Source organism: Zonotrichia albicollis, chromosome 5 (genome assembly GCF_047830755.1).
Source record: "Zonotrichia albicollis isolate bZonAlb1 chromosome 5, bZonAlb1.hap1, whole genome shotgun sequence".
NCBI lineage: Eukaryota > Metazoa > Chordata > Aves > Passeriformes > Passerellidae > Zonotrichia > Zonotrichia albicollis.
Window position 1 is genome coordinate 44,144,069 of NC_133823.1, and position 18,109 is coordinate 44,162,177.

The 18,109-nt window shown below is 39.9% G+C and overlaps 1 protein-coding gene across 1 annotated transcript; it reads right to left on the reverse strand.

Moving 5' to 3' along the window:
- Positions 1-5,279: 5,279 nt before the first annotated feature.
- On the reverse strand, positions 5,280-13,610 carry NIPAL1 (NIPA like domain containing 1). The gene is given in 7 exon segments (XM_074540448.1): positions 5,280-6,343; positions 6,477-6,637; positions 8,406-8,430; positions 8,433-8,495; positions 8,947-9,003; positions 10,070-10,516; positions 13,583-13,610. Coding segments are annotated over 7 exon segments (1,386 nt in total). The 3' UTR covers positions 5,280-5,738.
- Positions 13,611-18,109: the final 4,499 nt, after the last annotated feature.

The window sequence follows — 18,109 nt, forward strand, 5'->3', positions numbered from 1 at the left end:
TTCCTGGAAATATGTGATTGCATTGTGAATTATTTATAGGTAAATACATCACAATATTTAGTGTTTTAGGGCTTTGTAGACAAAGTATGTAAAGCATGCTAGATAAAGAATGAGTTCAATTTGATTTTTGTCACAAATTGAGTCACAGATTAATTTTTTATTTCCGAATATAAAAAATAACTGTAACATTAAAATTAAATATAGAAAACCCCACAAAGTTTGGAATTTCCAAAGGATGATGGCATCTCATAATCAAATATAGTCCTGGCAGTAAGCAGTCATCTTTACTGCAATAGCATTTTGATAGTTATCAACCCATTGGGAAAGGAAATCATTAGTCTCAGTGTTTGAACATTTAGGAGTACCTTCAAACATACTTCTAAGGTATTTCTGCATCAAGTAAACCATGATATTCTCATTATTTCATGTAATTTTCCAGAAGAATTGATGCCACTGTTTACATTCATAATCAATTTATTTATGACCATTCAGTCCTTTATCAGAGCTATGACTGAATGCAGGCCTGTAACTGTTGTGGTTTAACCCCAGCTGGTAACAGTGCCATGCAGTTCTTGCTCACTGCCTCTGCCCTGGTGGGACAGGGAGTCAGAAAGTAAAACTTGTGGGTGGTTATCAGCTGAAACAAAGTAAAATAGTAATAGCGATTAAAAGGAGAGAGAGAGAGGAATAGAACCCAAGAGAACCCAGTACCAGCGCTCACTCCCTGCTGACTGATGCCCAGCCCATCCACAGGCAGTAACCAGCAGCCCCCAGCCAACTTCCCTCCCTCTCCCCCCAGGCTGTACATTGATCATGACATTCTATGGTACAAAATATCCCCTTGGCCACTTCAGCTCGGCTGTCCTGGCTCTGCTCCCTCTCAGATAAGACTGAGACAACAACACAGTACACACATGGAGCTCACCAAAGTTTATGCCCAGGCCACAGAGTACAAAGCTTTTCAGCAGATGATGCACTACCAATGTGGAATTCAAGCTCTCTCCACAATATAAAGTACATGGGGACTTTGAATAACTCTTTAAATATGAGACATCTTTTTAAGCAGCTCTTGTAAAACTGGTTTTGCCATATTACTGCAAGTTAATGTGTAATACGTTACAGCACCCTGCAGTGAAAACCAGCTCCATCAGATTTATGTACTCAAAGCATCTTGCTCCTGCCTTTCTCACTCAGCTTTCCCATAGTGAATATGGGACCCATATTCATGTTTCCACCCATCCTAGAAACATGCTGATCTAATAACTGGAGCCAATAATGCTTGCCTACCAGGCTTCCACTTCCCAATATAATTTTTCTGTAGACTGCTAAGGCAAAAATTTGAAGAAGCTGTTATTAACATTCTGACACAGAATAAATTTAACAGCTGCTATCATCAAGCTGACAGTAAATAAATGAAAAAGCATGAGAACTTGCTTCAGAAAGTGAAACTGGTGCTTAATTGGCAGCAAGAAATGATCTGTGGTACAAAGGTCAGGTGTCTACAGTGCATTTATTTACCAGAACAACTACACCCTTACATAAAGACCAAGTAGGCCACCTTAGACCTCATGGTGACTGTGAGCTTAGGTCAAATTCCAACCATATTCTAACAGGCAAAAAAACAGATGAATAGTTAGTGACATCCTTATCACTAACCATAAAGAGATGTCTGTTTGCTGGTTTCTTTTTAAACTTCCATATGATGAAAATGGGATCTGGAAAAAGTAGTAAAGGAGGCACCTCCATACAGGGAGACACCTCCATACAGAGAAACTTCCATCAAAGGCTGTAGGAGTGTTCAGCATTTGTAAAAATTTAGCTACTATTTGCTGATCAAACATCAGAAAACTTGGAACAAGTCTGTATTATGGATGGGAGGAAAAGAGGCAGAACTCCAAGCTTTTGTGAGCCAGCCACATAGGATACATCTCTTTTCTATAAAAAGGTGCATTATTGAAAAAATTGAATTTATTTTCAGAAAGTGAAATTAATTCACTTGTCAAAAGTACTCCTGAGAAACAATACAGACCAATAACTAGTGTGTACAGGGCTGGTGACACTTGTTTCAGACCAATTCCTGCCTCCTCCCCCTCTCCCCCCTGCAGATTTCACAATGGGAGGCCCTGTAGGCTCACCAGAGCACATCACCATCCCTCCTCCTTCATGCACCACCAGTCTGGCTCCCGCTCAGCCTCCCACCCATGTTCTGAACCATGGCACCATTTTAAAACCTGCTCTGCTGGAAGGATATTTTCTAGCATGCTTTCCTAGCCAGTTTTATGTGGAGGGATAGAATGTAAGAGAATAGTGCAGAAGGCAATCTCACCCCTGAGGAGTTGCAGCTGCACTAATCACCAAAGATTAGGAACAGGCCTGCCCTTAACAGGCCACAGCTGTGTCCAACAAGGAGATGAGTGCTACAAAAAAGTGGGGGAGCTGGTGGTGAGGAGAGGGATGGATTTTGTTGGTTGTGCTGTGAAGAAGGAGGAGTCAGTGTTGCAAGGAGCTGCCCATGAGAAATCACCATGAAGGTGTTAGAGTTTTTGAAATAAGAGGGCAACACTTTTATTTTGCTGGAATTTAAAGAGAACAACATTTTCTAGGCATATGTGATTTCCCATATAGCTCCAGGGTGCAGCCTGATGAGTAGAATTTGAATTTTTGAATATGTACCCTTTGGGGTGAAGATTGTGTTGATAGCATGGTTCCTTCAAGTGTGGCTGCAAAATGAAGATGGTAGAGATTAACCAGATCACAGATTTCTATCAAAACTAATAACTGATGTATTTCCTTCCAAAATTGTACAGATTTTTTTAACCTATCCAAGTCTTCTTGACCTACCCAAATTTAGTTGGTGCAGCTATGTAAGGAACTTAATTGCCCATTAATTTGTCCTGAGATATGGTAATAATGAGTCGCTGCCAAGATTTGTTTAGTATCAGCATTTAAAAGCTGTAATTTGGTTAGCAATGTATTGCCTCTGAGGATTGCTTTGTTTACCTTCTTAACCATTCACCCTACATACCAAAACACATCTAATTACTTTAAGTAGTGTTCTTAATTTCATTGCCTGGGAAACCTGGCAACTCACTGAAACACTCTCCACTGAGACTGGCTGTGAGACACACATGCTTTGGGTTTTCTTCTCCAATTTAGAAATATGAATGACACTCTTTTTTTTATCTCTGTTTAAAAATCACAGATAATTTAGTACATAAACATGAATAATTTATTATGAGAGAAATATTAGCATAATTTCAAATAAAAAATCAAAGTTATTCCAAACTAGTAACTAAATATAAACATTTAAAAAAATAGCATCTCTTATAACAAATGTTTTTATATAAAAAATAATCACTAATTTATTTCTACCATGATGAACTTCTTGTACGCCATGAAAATAACCATTAACTTTGGTTTTTTGACATTGTTAGAAAATAACATTCTTTTATTATTAGTTGCTATTAATGTGTAATAGCAGATACACAGATCCAGTAGAAAACACAGGAATTTTGCTTGGTATAAGCTAATTATTGCCAGCAGCAGGTACATAAGGAGTCCACAGCCTTCTCAAAGAAACTATTATGACATATCTTTAAAAAATGCCAACACACGTCCATTCAAGAGCTGGACTGGTTGCTATTTCTTACAAATAACTCATTTGGTCACACCACAGCGATGACACTGTAAGCAAATAAAGGGGCCATGAACTATGTAAAAGCATTTCTTTTTATCTTTTTCACAGTCAATATTTTCTTCAGTTATTCTTCGAATTGTGTAATTCAGAGTGAAAAGCAAGTTTTTTTTTAAAGAACAAGCTATAAAACCCCCTCCATCCTTAGTTTTATTTTTGTTTGTATTACTTGTTTTTAGCTATTAAGATTTTGAAGCTTGAATCTGGTCAATAGAACCAAAGTATTCTCTACATTAACTAAGAAGTAATGAAACCCTGTTAGTAGATTTTCTGTCTGAAGCTTTTTTAACAGCAAAGAATTGCTGTGAATTTCATCACTCAAGCTGAAAAATGCTCCAAATTGATAATTTATACAATGTCATTATATTTTGAAGGAAAGTACATTTTTGGTGAAAATGTCCCTTTTGCTGGGTAACAGTGATGCCACACAAATATATGAAATACAAGCAGCAACCCTTTTGTAAAGGATGAGCTTTCTTTGGCAGAACAATTTTCTATCCATCCAAACTGTCTTCTTCTGCTAAACTTTTTGAACACCAGAAAGCATATAGCCTACTTCATGAGGAAGTTCTGCTTGGCATATAAATTTCAGCTGATTAAAGCCAGTTTTTAACTGCTGAAGTCATGGCATCCTCTGGCAAACTTTCTGGACTCACACTTAGAAATCCAAAGATTGGAAATGCTACTTTCTGATGAGCTTGTCACCAACCACATGTCTGATTGCTGAAGTTACTTACTTACAAAGTGGAAAACAAAGATTGTAATGAGCAAACCATGGACATTTCAAGTTTTTTTGTGACAGGAAGATCAGTGACCACAACTGAGGAACTGCAGTGTTACAGTACAGTTACCAATCTTCAAGGTCTCTGGTAGGTTAACATATTGTAAAATATCTAATAGAGGTGAATACTCTTTTTTAGAGAAGTCCAAACTCCAAAAAAAGACATTCTGACATTTCTCACCCCTTGCCTACAGCTCATCCCCTACCTAGTATTTTTAGAAGTATTTTTATTCTTGGTGTAAAATGAATTTTGCACTAAGAATAAAAATTAACAGAACTGCTTTATTATTAATAAAGAACAATATCTTCCCAGAAAATAAGGAAAAAAATTTGAAAAGCTTATATGGGTTCTGATGGTTGTATATACGGGTTATAGATGGCTGTATAAGGAAGAATTATGGAAATAAGTAAAGCCACTTCGTAATCCTCAAAACTATATGAAACAAAGGAGAAAATTTTAATTGCAGGTTCTGTTTTTCTCCTGGATTTGAATACTTAATTCTATAACCTCATGTAATTTTTTAAGCCAGTAGCAGCTGTTCGCAGGCAAATGCATTTTTTTTCTTAAACTTGGTCTTAGTTTTGAAATAAAAAAGTACAGGCACATTCAGGAATTCACGATCCATTCAGGATTCCTTGGGTAGAAAAGCTGAGATATATCAAGAATTGTATTTGCTAAAATTTTTTTGTCACATCCAATCAATGTTCATTGGAAGGTCATCAAAAGTGAAAAAAATCTTGCACAAAATTTTAAATGAAAAATTAAAATGGTTAAACACTGTTTTCTTCATGTTATGTCTTCAATGAATATCCTTCATGTAGAGTATTTACAAGCTTGCTTGGCAATAAATTACAAAAATATAAAGACAGCCAGAAATATTTAGGCAATCACAAGATAATAGCAGAGTACCTGCCACTTCAGCAAGGATTGTCTTTTATCATCAAAAGAAAACTGTATTTTTAAACATGGCTTACAAAGACCATTCTGTTTTGCTAAAATTTCCCAGGAAGAGAGGCTGCATTAAAAAAGGGCCATGTTTTTAATTGTCTAACATATAATCACCACCAGGTTTCTGTCTGTTGTGCTAATTACTGACCATTTTCACTCGTTACTGCCAACAGCTGATAGAGGAGTGGTCCACACTTAACAGGCCCCACAGGCAAATTTCCAGAGGACTGCAGAAGAGTTGGGCTTTCTCGTAGACATGGGTGGGCTGAGTTTGCAATTCATGATACTTTGACGATGAACACTGCTTGAGTGTTTCACTGACTGAATAAAATGTTGTCCTCCTCATATGCCAAAGCTGGGTTTTCCATGCTCTCCAGCAAAGTGTGACTGGTTTCAGAGTCACGGTGTGGCGGTGACGATTCTTTGGCAACAGAGGACATCAGCTGACTCCAGGTGATGTTAGTGTTCTTGAAAGCGTGCAGTAGGAAGATGCCAATGATGATGCTGCAGAATCCACTCAGAGTTCCAATGATGTCACCCGGTTCCATACTGCTCCACTCCTTGAACAAGATGATGGAGCACGTCAGCACTGTGGCAGTGAAGCACACGTAGTAAATGGGCGTCACAAGGGATGTGTTGAACACGTCCAGGGCTTTGTTGAGGTAGCTGATCTGAGTGCTGACTGAGAGCACCAGGATGCCCACCAGAATGTAAACCAGGGGATGGCGATAGACTGGCTTCCTCTGCAGCAGCTGCTTGATGGCAATGCCCAGACCCTTCACAGACGAGACGGAGAAGGCACCGATGAGAGAGCAAATTAAAATGTAGATCAGTATGTTTGTCTGACCTCTCTTTGGAGCCACAACAATGATCAGGACAAGGGCAACGACTGTCAGCAGAACAGCAAATGTAACAAACACTGTGAAAAAGAGGAAAGGGAAGAGTAATACACACAACATCAGACTATGCTCACAAACATGCTCAGAGTTGTTCAGTGTCCCAGACACTTCCCTGTGAACTGCAGCATATCTTCACTGCAATCGCATACAGACCTGGATCTTGCAGCTTTCTTTCCATCTCATCTAGTGAGGTGACCTCCTCCTCCTCTGGGGCATGAATAACCATGACTGTTGACCCCAAAATGCTCAGTACACAGCCCAGCTTTCCATGAATATTCAGCTTCTCATTTAAAAAATAGGATGACAATATAGCACTGTTTGGCAAAACAGAAATAAAATGTTCAGCTCCACCACGCACAGAAGACATTCAAAATCTCTCTGTGTAGCATATCAGAAAACCTCTTTTGAATTTGGATATATGGTAAACCAGTCTGAAACAATCAAATTGTGAGGAGTTTTTCCAAGAAAGTTGGTCATGACCAAGAAGGCAAGGTCAGGTTTCAGGGAGTTTAGCAACCCTCAATTCTTCCTTCCAGGCTGTAAAAGGGTCCAAATTGCTAAGGAGCCTGGGTCAGGGTATGCACTCTCACTGTAGATTAACCACAGAAGCCGTTTCTTTCTTCCAAAATTGGCTCAAAGCAGTTCATTTGGCATTACAACCAATGCACATGAGTGCTGGAAACTATTCCTCATCCATCCTCAGGCTCTCCCACCCAGGCACACTTTCTGCCTGGCTTGCCAGGGCTCCCCCCAAAACACAGAGAAGGCATGTCTCCCCCTTCAGAGATCAACCCCAGGATCTCCACGGGGTTGATTATTTAACCTGAGCACAATAACATGGCCTAAAACACCACTCACAGGGCATGATTAGCCTGTTGGAGAACAACCCTGGGCACAGACACAGGCTTAATGGTGTGTGAACACACAAATAGTTACTCAACCCACTGATCAAAACACAGACATTTTTTTCACACAAGGGTAATGAGTTCACTGACATGAAGTTCTAACAACCCCTCTGTCTCATGAAAATTTGAATGATTGCTCTCCCCATCCAAGAAGAGGGCAATAAAGCTCAAGCTGTTTTTGCACAGCAGCAGCCAGGCATCCTGCTGATTGGCATTTACCAACAGGCTGACCCCAGCCCCACTGCAGAGACTCTGTTACATTGGTTTTGGTTTTGCTATGACAGAACAGCTGCAGTTTGAGCAGGTGGATTATTCCAAGCATCCTAGGGGAGGCTTGTTTGTTTGGGGTTTTTTTGTTTGGGTTATTTTTCTGTTTTGTTTTTAATATGTGGCACATGTTGTTTTAAACACAGTGCTTCATATAAAATACTCAGTTCTTAAAAATCAGAGTTTTACATTTAAAATACTGTAATTTCATTTTGCTAAAAGATTATTTCCTATAAATTTTTTTATGTACAGTCTATGTCCTTTCTGCTGCTATGATAGCCATATTACTGTATGTGTTTAAGACCTTGGAATTTTTTTTCTTCATAGATAGGAAACAATAAGTCGGTGAAGGACATTTATGTTTCAAAAGAACCACAAATTTTAATTGTGGATACAGAAGAAAGCTTAGATTTTCTTTGCCTTCTTTCCAGAAAGATTTCAAAAAGACCAAACAAAACCAAAAAGTTTACTAACTGTGCATTAATATGAAATTGTGCTCCTATCAATAGAAATGTTTTGAAAAAATTTTGTGAAGGAACGCTGTATTTTTATTTAAAATTTAGTTAAAGAACAGGATAACAGTTCATAAAGTTCCAGTTCTCTAGGAATAGCTAAATTACCTTCTATCAGCAGTATACCTTGTTTATGCTGATAAGAATTACTTTGTGATCTAGGTGAAAAGCTACTGGGAAGGCCTTCAGTGACCTTTGCAACAAGACTTTTGGTTCTATCTACCCAGATAACTCAGTTCTAAATAAGTAAATATATATTTCCAGCAATCAACAAAAAACAATTTTTGCCCATAACTTGATTTTCAGTTTTTTTATTAAAAATCTCTCCTTTCAGCCAAAGCCAGTGTTTTTTCCCTCGGTGGTTCATTGGCCAAGGCTCACTCCCCATTGGTACTGACCTTATGAGAACACTCAGGGCACCAAGGGGGTAACCAAGGTTGCAGGTGCAAAGGCATAGGCAGCAAAGTTTGCAGCTTCTCCTAATCCCACTGCAGAAGAAAGAGCATTTGGATCAGCTTGGAGGAGAATATTAAAAGGCACACTGTTGTAAATATTTTGTACGACAACTCTAACAGCAAATACAAACCAAAATCTTTTTTCTGCACTATACGTGCACATTTTCATTTCAAAATTAGCTGCCCAACTAATAAATGCTGGAAGAAAGTAGAATACTCTTCTCCTAAGTACTCCTAGAATCTGGACCGATGCAATTCCATGGCATTTTACCAGATATTAAAGAAAAGATGGTTATTCTGCAAAGAGCTCTTAAGACCAAATGCAGTATTTGAATGATGGCATATGAGAAGAGCTTGTCATGAATGTGATTGAAAAGAAAATTTCTTTTAAGTGAAGGGAATGAAAAATCAGACAATAAATCTATTTAAAACAATCTGCTTCTTGTAGATTTACAGATAGGCTGAAAGGAAAGAGCTGACTTACTTGATAGCAGTCCAGCCCACCAAACCCATTCCTTCAAATAAGAATATCCACCTTGTCCTGAAAGAGAAAAAAATAACCTTATCTTAGAGGAAACAGATCACCTTACTGTAAGAAACAAAAAGTACAGCTTCACATTTGCACTTACAAAGTACAAAAAGAGCATTTTACCTAGATACAAAAAGAAGAATATTTGATTTTGACTGACATTTTATTAATGACTCTACTGCTTTGTGACTTGGGCTTTCAAAAAATGCTATTTGACTAAATATTCACAGAGGAGAAGTTTCAAGCAAAAGTAAAATGTTTATAAAGATTTTTGGTGAGCTTTAGAGATGTTTCAAAATGCTTTTCCAGGTCAGATCAAATATATTCATACAGTCAGCTGCAGTTTGACTCTCCTTTTACTTTAGGTTTGAAGAAATTAGAAAGAACAATGCCCCCATGTGCATGACTTTTTTTTTACATAAAACATAAGTATATCTAATATTCAGTATCAGAGTTTTTTCAAATAACCAAATTCCCTGGAATAATATTTTCCAATAAAGATAGCACAAAAAAGAAAAACTGCTAATGCTATGTATTTAAATCCATGCAAAGCAAATTAAGACATTAGTGCAACTGTTCTTTTTCTAGCTGTTCATCTGTTGACTTTGATGAAGGGATAGTTGTACTAACTGTAGAAACTTCTGTAATAAATGTCATTTCTACAACTCATTGCACTCATTTTAAGAAGCCGAGCAAAACCAAAAAGCTAAACCAACCTAAGACTTTCAATCTCAAATGAGGGGGAAGAAAGATTGAAAAAAGAGGGAGAATGGCATTTTGGAGGATAAGACAAATAAAGAATTTTATTTTGGTAACTATTTGCTCTCAGTGAGGAAATAGCACCAGCTCACTAGATTTAATATGCCCTGCATATTCCTTAGTCCTAAGAGTTCTGAAATCCCAGTCCCTGTAACCACACACAGAAATAATATCATATCTCCATCCCTCACCAAGACAGGACTTCTGATCGCCATTAAAGTAATTTCAAACATGTGATCTGTGACTTGAACCTTGATTTTGTCAAGTTAGAAGAGGTGTTTGTGTCCCCAGCAGGAGCAAGGATGGCACCATCACCTACCAGCTCGGGTGACTCCTCTGTCTGCCAGTTTCAAAAGTCCTTTCTTCTTCAGTATGAAACTAGAACCAATAAAGATACTGGAGCCTATAGCCAAAGCCAAGCCAATGTAGAGGTGGTATTTGCTTCCAGAAGGAAGGGAATTGCTCCAGTTTGTTTGATTGCCAGCCCCCTCCATAGAGGTGAGGAGAGGAGAGTGTGATTCAGACACGTTGGTGATCTGGCACCATGCCTGGTAGGAGTCAGGGCGAGAAAAAGAGAGCACAGCACCTGGGAGCAGAAAAAGAAGGACAAATGATTCACAACACAGGCCCAGCACTGGAAGAGCCCTGTTCCCACTCTGCTCATTCCTTTTTGTGTCTTTGCAGAACCCCTGTAATTTCTGACTGTGCAAATAACACACAAAACCTACACAATGTACACAGCGCTGCCCTGGGCCATTACCCACTCCTGCAGCTCAAGGGTGATTACATTATTTTACATCCCTATTTTGCACTTCCTTGGCCAGACAGGCAATAAGGGAAATACCAAGGAATGAACCAAAAAAAATTAGTTTCAGTTTAAAATTCAACTCAAAATCTTAAAAGCTAAACTGAAACCTGAAGATGAAAGGGCTCCTTTTTGTTGTGCAAAGACCACAAACATATAGCCAAATCCATGATTTTGGACTTTGCCTGTTAAAGTCAGCCTGCTGCTATTCAAGGCTTCTGATTTTATATTGGTAGCTAAGATTGGAAAAACAAATGGAAAAAAAGGAAGGAAAATCAAACCGAGAGAAAACTCTCACTGCATATGGGAGCTAAGGCATTTTATAAAAACTGTTCAGCGAATACTGTGTGAGCCAAGTCTTATTTAACCAATGACAAAACTTTCAGGTGAAGGCCTCATTCCACCTCCCAGCAAATTTAATCTAACCTCAGAAAGCCCTGGATGGAAGTAGATCACAGCCCACAGGGGACAGCTCCCCAGGTATCCCTGCAGCCCTGCTGGAGAGCTGGGTGATCCCGAGCACAGAGCAAAGGTTCACACTCAGCCAGCCAAGCACTATCAGCACCACCATGATGAGTCTGTGGGAATGGCATCATTGTAATCAGCCTAGATGTGTTTCTAAAGGAAGAGCAGGTACTGCATTTCCAAGAACAAAAGGAGTTGCTTTTTTCATGGGGAAGCTGGGGCCAGGCAGCAAAGCTGCCACAGGGCTTGGGCAGGCTAGGGTGACGTCTCAGTTTGTCACAGTGGAGTGCATCAGGCAGCCTGTGTGGATTACAGACTCTAGCGTGGAAAACCTTCAAGAACAATCTTTTTTGTAAAGAAAGCTTATTGTGAAGACATGTTAAAATATGAAACAATTTGCAGAAGTACAAAAGCTCAGTCCACTGTTATACATAGGAAGCAGGGGATGCAAAAAATAGGGGTTTTTTCCCATGTTTTCCCTGTAATTAAAATAATACATGAACGATTCATCCTGAAGAGTGACAGCATCAGTAATACACTCCCTTTGTTTCTTTTCTTTTCTTCTCCCCTTTCCCAACTGAAGAAATGGCACTTGGGGACTTGGTAGAAAAGGATGTGCTTCTGTGTTCACACGTAAGCTCTGGAAATAAAAATGTTATATCAAAAGTACTTCACTGAACAATTAACAAGAAGCAGACTTGGATAATTAATTTAATACAGTTTACCAAAGAATAGTTAAAATACATAAGGTCCTAAAAATATCTTATTTGCTGTTGGCAATGCTGGTATGAGCTCTGGGAGACAGAACCCTTTTCAAGTAAGGAATTAGAGTGAGTACCTGCTCCTCATTTTCTCATTCCATATTATACAACAAACATACTACAGGAAGTTATAATTTGATTTGCAGGCTGTGCAAACACACTTCCTTGTTTGCCAAGAATGTTTCTATATAACAGGAGTTGTTTCGTTTTAGTAAATTAGACTTAATAAAAATGTTCCCACAAGATAGGCATGTTCATATTCACCAGCTAAAGATTAAAATCTTAGATCCACATGCAGTTCCTGTTGCATAGTATGTAGGAGAGATACTATTCTACACTCATATCATTACTAGAAATTACAGTTGGATAATGTAAAAATATGGAATTAGCATTTGCACCTGAAAGTATTTTAAAATCCTAAACTATTAGCATAGTCTTAGAAGAAGAAAAATTTGCATATACTTGTTATGACAAAATTAATGAAGAATAAATCACAAAACAAAATTACAGAAAAGTCCTTTAAACATAACTATATTTTCTCTTTATAAACACATACCAGGACAAGATAAAAATGCCCTGCTCATGGCATGGGGGTTAGTTTAAATAGTCTTCAAAGGTCCCTTCCAATCCAAACTATTCTATTATTCTGTGAAACAAAACAATGGAGAGATGAATGAAATCCCTTAGCTCCCAATACCTATGCTGATGCCAAACCAGGATGGTGTGAGAAGCAGTAACATTCCTTGCCTTTAATGAAAAGAAATCATGAAGATAAACACTCCTGATAAGTATAGTCCTTCAGTTTCCTGCAACAGTAAGGAAACTGTCAGGCAGCTTTCTATCAGTGCATTGGGTTTCTACAGTGAAGAAAATAACAATTTTCTTCCCCCTTTTTGGTGACTGGTGTACTTTCATTTAGCTGGAGATGAATGGCAGGCTTACTTTGTTTCACATGAAACAAAATGTTTTTCTGTGTGTTCTAAAGGTTTTCATTCCTTAGCATACCTTACGACATCAGAAAAATTTAACCATGCCATTTGTAGTAAGTCACTCAGTGACTGCCACAGGTTGTTTCTCTCCTTTCTGAATAACAATCTTTGCCACATTTACAAAGAAATATTGGATTTATCACTGAGAAGACTAATTTTGAATGCTTATGATCTCTGTTTATTGGGCTGAGCAGCTTCTCATGGTTAAAGAAAAAAAAAAGTAATTTGTTCCACTTGCATGAAAAGTGGCATGTAACTGCACTGATCAAAGAACCACCTGAGAGACAGGAAGAGGAGGCTGATCCAGGAATTTCTGTTATTTTATTACCCTGTGAACAGTCTGAAGATCACTTGGAAAAGCTGAGGAAGATGACAAATCACTGAGGCCACCTGGCTTGCTCAGCACAGAGTTTCTGTAGCTAAGCTAGTTTCACCTTCTACTTCCAAATGTCAACAAACATGAACGTGTCAGCAGAACTCCTCCTTGCAGAAATAATCTCTCCCAGCTCTGACTCAAGACTGGCAGCAACAGGAAACCAGTCTGAGCCAAGGCAGTTGCCGGTGTAACTTCTGAACTTTTTTTATGATTCAGCTATATTTTTTTCTTCTTTTTTTTTTTTTCCCTTTAAACACCTAAATATTCTTTATCTGAATTGGGCAGACCAGCCACCCTAGTGCTACACACTGCTTGTGACATGCATGACTTGCTGTCACTCTGCAGTTCAGGGCTGACTTGCCTTGGTTAGTGACAGCCAACTTGGTTCTTAACCTGCTCCTGAAGGTACCGCTCCTAAGTCATCTCGAAAACTAACTGCTTTGATTAGACAATAATTTAACCATTACTAGCGAGCTCATGACTCAGCTCACCCCTGGCAGAAACATGAAATGCCTTTCTCGGTCACCCAGGAAATACCAAGCCCACCTTTGCCAAGGCGCAGCTCCTGGGGCCAAAAGTGGGTGTATCGAGAAGCAGCAAGGAATTCCTCCCTGGCACCCCTGGAGTGGAGACACCAAAAAGCACAGAACAAAGCTGACAAGATGTTTAACCCCAGGCAGCCGCGGCAGAAGCGCAGGAACCTCCCCGGCCCCGGACCCACGCCACTCCTCGGAAAACAACGGGGTGACACCGGGACGGAGGGAAATCTTACAGGGACACCGGGGCAACAGGAGCGCACGGCCGCGTCCGAGCCCCGCCGGCCCTCCGCGTCCCGAGCGATGCGCACACCGAACAGACCGGGCCGGCCCCGGCGCCGCGCAGACACCGACCCGCACGGCAGGACCGACAGACACTGACCCGCACGGCAGGACGGACGGACGGACGGACGGACGGACAAACGCTGACCAGCACGGCAGGACGGACGGACGGACGGGCAGCGCCCCTCCGGGCCCACGGCTGCCAGGCTCCGCGGGCTCCGCCCGCCCGGGCGCGGCTCAGCGCACCTGGGCGCGCCCGCTCGCCGGCGGACGCGGAGGTGGCATCCCCTCGGCCTGCGGGGAAAGGGCACGCAGGGCTCCGGGAGCGACCCCGAGTGGGCTTCCTAGATCGGTATCGAGTCCCAGACGTGGGCAATTCTGTGACCCCACCTGAACACTGAACCCAAAGAAGAAAGCGCTCTCCTGAAGTACCTTGGCAGCATTTGTCTCTCCTGGAGTCTCTACAGATTTAGTTTTCTTCCCTTTCGCAGCTGGGAGAAGAGATGAGCAGTCTTGATGTGCAACCACTTGTGTCTGTAACAAGCTGCCTGTGCTCTCTTTGGCGGTGGATCTGCGGGCAAGCAGAGGGATCCCCCAGCCAAACTATGGCAGCGTCCTAGAACAAGGGCAGTGCCTGGTGATGCACACCCTGAGATGACTCCCTGTGGCTTAACAGGCTCCAGGTTGTTACAAGAAATAATTACCTTTATTACCCAAGACCTTAGCTGAACAGTTTCAACTAAGGTCTTGGATTTGACATGATTACATGAAATACATTTACAAAATGTAAGGCTTAATAAAACATTACATGTTGCCCAGCAAATTTCTTGGGACACTCTGCAGACCTTTAGCATGCACAAGGATTTCTCTAACTGCAGTCAAAATTGCAAATTTAACACACCTCCACAGAGCACCACAGGGATACACAGGATTGAGATTAGAGCTGGAACTAGGCTTTGCAGCACAGTACCCAAACTAATCATCATTGGTTTTGAAAAGTTGTACCATTGGGGCATACTGCTGAAATATGTCATACACTGACATTATCAGCAAAATAACTTGGTTTTCCTTGGCTTAGGTATCGTTGACTTTGCAGACCTGTGGTTAAACCTAGAGACCGGTTTCAATGCCTTAGTCTCATTTTTTTATTTCTGTGTTTATTTTTTAGCATTACCAGCACTCTGTATGTTAGGAGAAAAGGAACATTGAATTTCCTCTTTGTGATTTTAGTTATCATTCCACTTTATCTTTACTGTGTCTACACTATAACAACTTCTAGGGAGGGTGGCCTGAATCCAGTGCAGGCTGCATGATAAATAGTTTGACTTCTCTGCTTTAACATTTCTAAAGCAGGTTACTGCTTAAAAAACAGAGCAAAAATTTTAAATTATATTTGAAAGAGTGAAATCAAAATTTTAGACCACAATCTGAAAGTTTGGGAGAAAACTGTGATCTTCTTGTACCACATAAGCATGCCCATAGGATAAAACCACATATAAGGACAGATGCATGTCTGCAGTCTGCTTCAAATTCCTGCTTTTGTTCTGTGTCCTCTCACATCTGTCAACTCTGTTCATCTCCCTGTTTCTGCAAAAATATGTCAATTTTTGCTGCAATCCTGCAAGTGACTCTTGGCAGATCTGCTGAGAAGGGAGGTGGTAATATCCACAGAGCCCTGCTGGAGCAGCAGAGCAGGTGGGAGAGGGTGAGCTGCCAAAGACCACCTCTTCCTCTGGCACAGCCCTTGCTGCCCTCCTGCTCACAGCTTCACTGTGGTGCAGCACCCAGGGCAAGAATACTGAGAAACAGCACAGCTAACACTTCTGTGGGTGGGCCTCTGTACCAGCCAAGTCCTTTAGCAGGCCGTGGACATCAAAGTCTATTTAATTAATGAATAAAATATTTAATCTGATTTACACATTTGTTGACAGCTGGCTGAGCATGAACCAGCAGTGTGCCCAGGTGGCTGGGAAAACCAATGGCATCCTGCCCTCTATCAGGAATAGTGTGGCCAGTGAAATTTTGTCCCCCCTGAGGTTGACACTGATGAGGCCACATTGTGAATCCTGCGTTCAGTTCTGGGCCCATCACTACAAGAAGGACATTGAGGTGCTGGAGCAAGTCCAGAGAAGGGCAATGGGGCTGGTGAAAGATCTGGAGCACAACTCCTATGAAGAGAGGCTGAGGGAGCTGGAGGTGTTTAGCCTGGAAAAAGGGAGGCTCAGGATAAACCTTACACCCCTCTACAACTGCCTGAAAGGAGGTTGTAGTTAGAAGAGGGTTGGTCTCTTGTCCCACGTCAAAAGAACCTGGACAAGAAGAGATGGCTTCAGGTTGTGCCAGGGGAGGTTTTTCTTCACTCAAAGGGTTATCAAGCATTGGAAAAAGCCACCTAAAGAAATGGTGCACACACCATCCCTGGAGGTATTCAAAAGATGTATAGATATGGTAGTGATGGGTACAGTTTAATGGTGAATGTAATAGTGTTGGGTTAAATTGTGCTTATTTATCTTAAGAATATTTTCCAACTTAATTGATGCTATATATTTATTGTTCCTTGGCTGAAAATCTTTAAGTGCTTCATATTTTGATATTGTAATAAACTCCAAAAAGCACTATGAGACCCTTTTTCTTCTGAGAAAAAAATGTGAAGTCACAAAAAAATTGTGACTAACAATCCAAGTCAATGCACAGATGCAAAAAACTTGCAATCCATAATATTATTACAGAAGAGAGTAGGCATACTTCATATGTAAATATTTCAATGATGATTAGCAGTTTTCACACTCAATTTGTTTTGAAGAACTTTGAGACAATGTCAGGAAGAAACTAACTACATAAAAGTAATTTATCAACATTGATATATTTTTCTTTACTTTGAATGGCATGTAAAAGTCAAATGGGAAAGAAAAAAAGTATTGATATACAATCTTGTCAACTGACATAAAGAGAAAAAAAAAGCCATTTTGCCATTCAAAATGACACTTATAACTGATTTAGAGCAATGCCTGGATCATGAGCTAATGCAAATCAGCACAGACCCATTTAATTCCCTGGAGCTGTGCCAGATGTAGCTAAGCACAGATCAACCTTTTGTGTATGAAGTAAAAATATGCATGTAGTAATAGTCAAAGCAATTTTGTGGCAGTTTCCATTTCTCCTAAAGAGGAATAAGTGTCTTATGAAACCCTGCTATGTCCTTCTATGTTGTGGCATTATTCTCCAACCCCATTAAATGTTTGGAAAGTGCAAGAGAAAATTTATGTTAAGATTATGCTACTTATGTAGTTACATAACTTCATTAACTATGTAATATATGAAAGGTTTCATGAAACCTTCCTTAAAGCCAACAAGCACTGACTTTAATTGTTGATCTTTCATAAAAAGGGAAGCACTATCTAGCCAATTTTGATCTTTTACATTTATAACTATAACAGTCATTGCAAACCCCATTTTTGTGCCTTATCTGTAAAGATAAATCCCATCTTTACCTCTGTGTTAGCCATGAACAACTTAATTACCATAATTTGTGTATCTTTTTGGCTTTGTTATAAATTTAATCTTAAGGATTTTTTTCTTATGTGCATAAACTTTGAGTTCCTTATGCAGTATTGAATTATATTATGGTAAATACTGAAGATGATGACAAGTTTCACCACAATTAGAAAACCTGTTCACTATGCAGCTGGTTCAGGCGCATTCAGGCGCAGACATGAAGCAAGAACTATCTCTTTTATTACTATTTAGGAAAATTGCCTGTGGCATTTTTAAGTCCTGTTATCATTACTCAGCTTCCCTGCTCTGCATTACTCTGCCAGCAGTCGTTGCTACACGACAGCATCCAAACATGAGTTCTGTTCAATACAGAAGCTACAGACAGATTCATTACCTTTCCTGGCATGTAGCCACACAAAAATTACTGAATTAAATTTGTGAATGAAGCTCTGACCATGGGAACTCTATCTTCTCCACTACATGGTGATTTAGTGCAGACCTGCAGGATCAATACATGTGAAGAAATTAGGTTCAACTGAGAAAAAAAAAAGGTCGCTAGACCGAGGTGCAAAATTATTAGATGGCTGTACTTGCTGTGTAGAAATTAATCGTATATATGTTCCCTTACAAATGCCCACATAATGCCACCT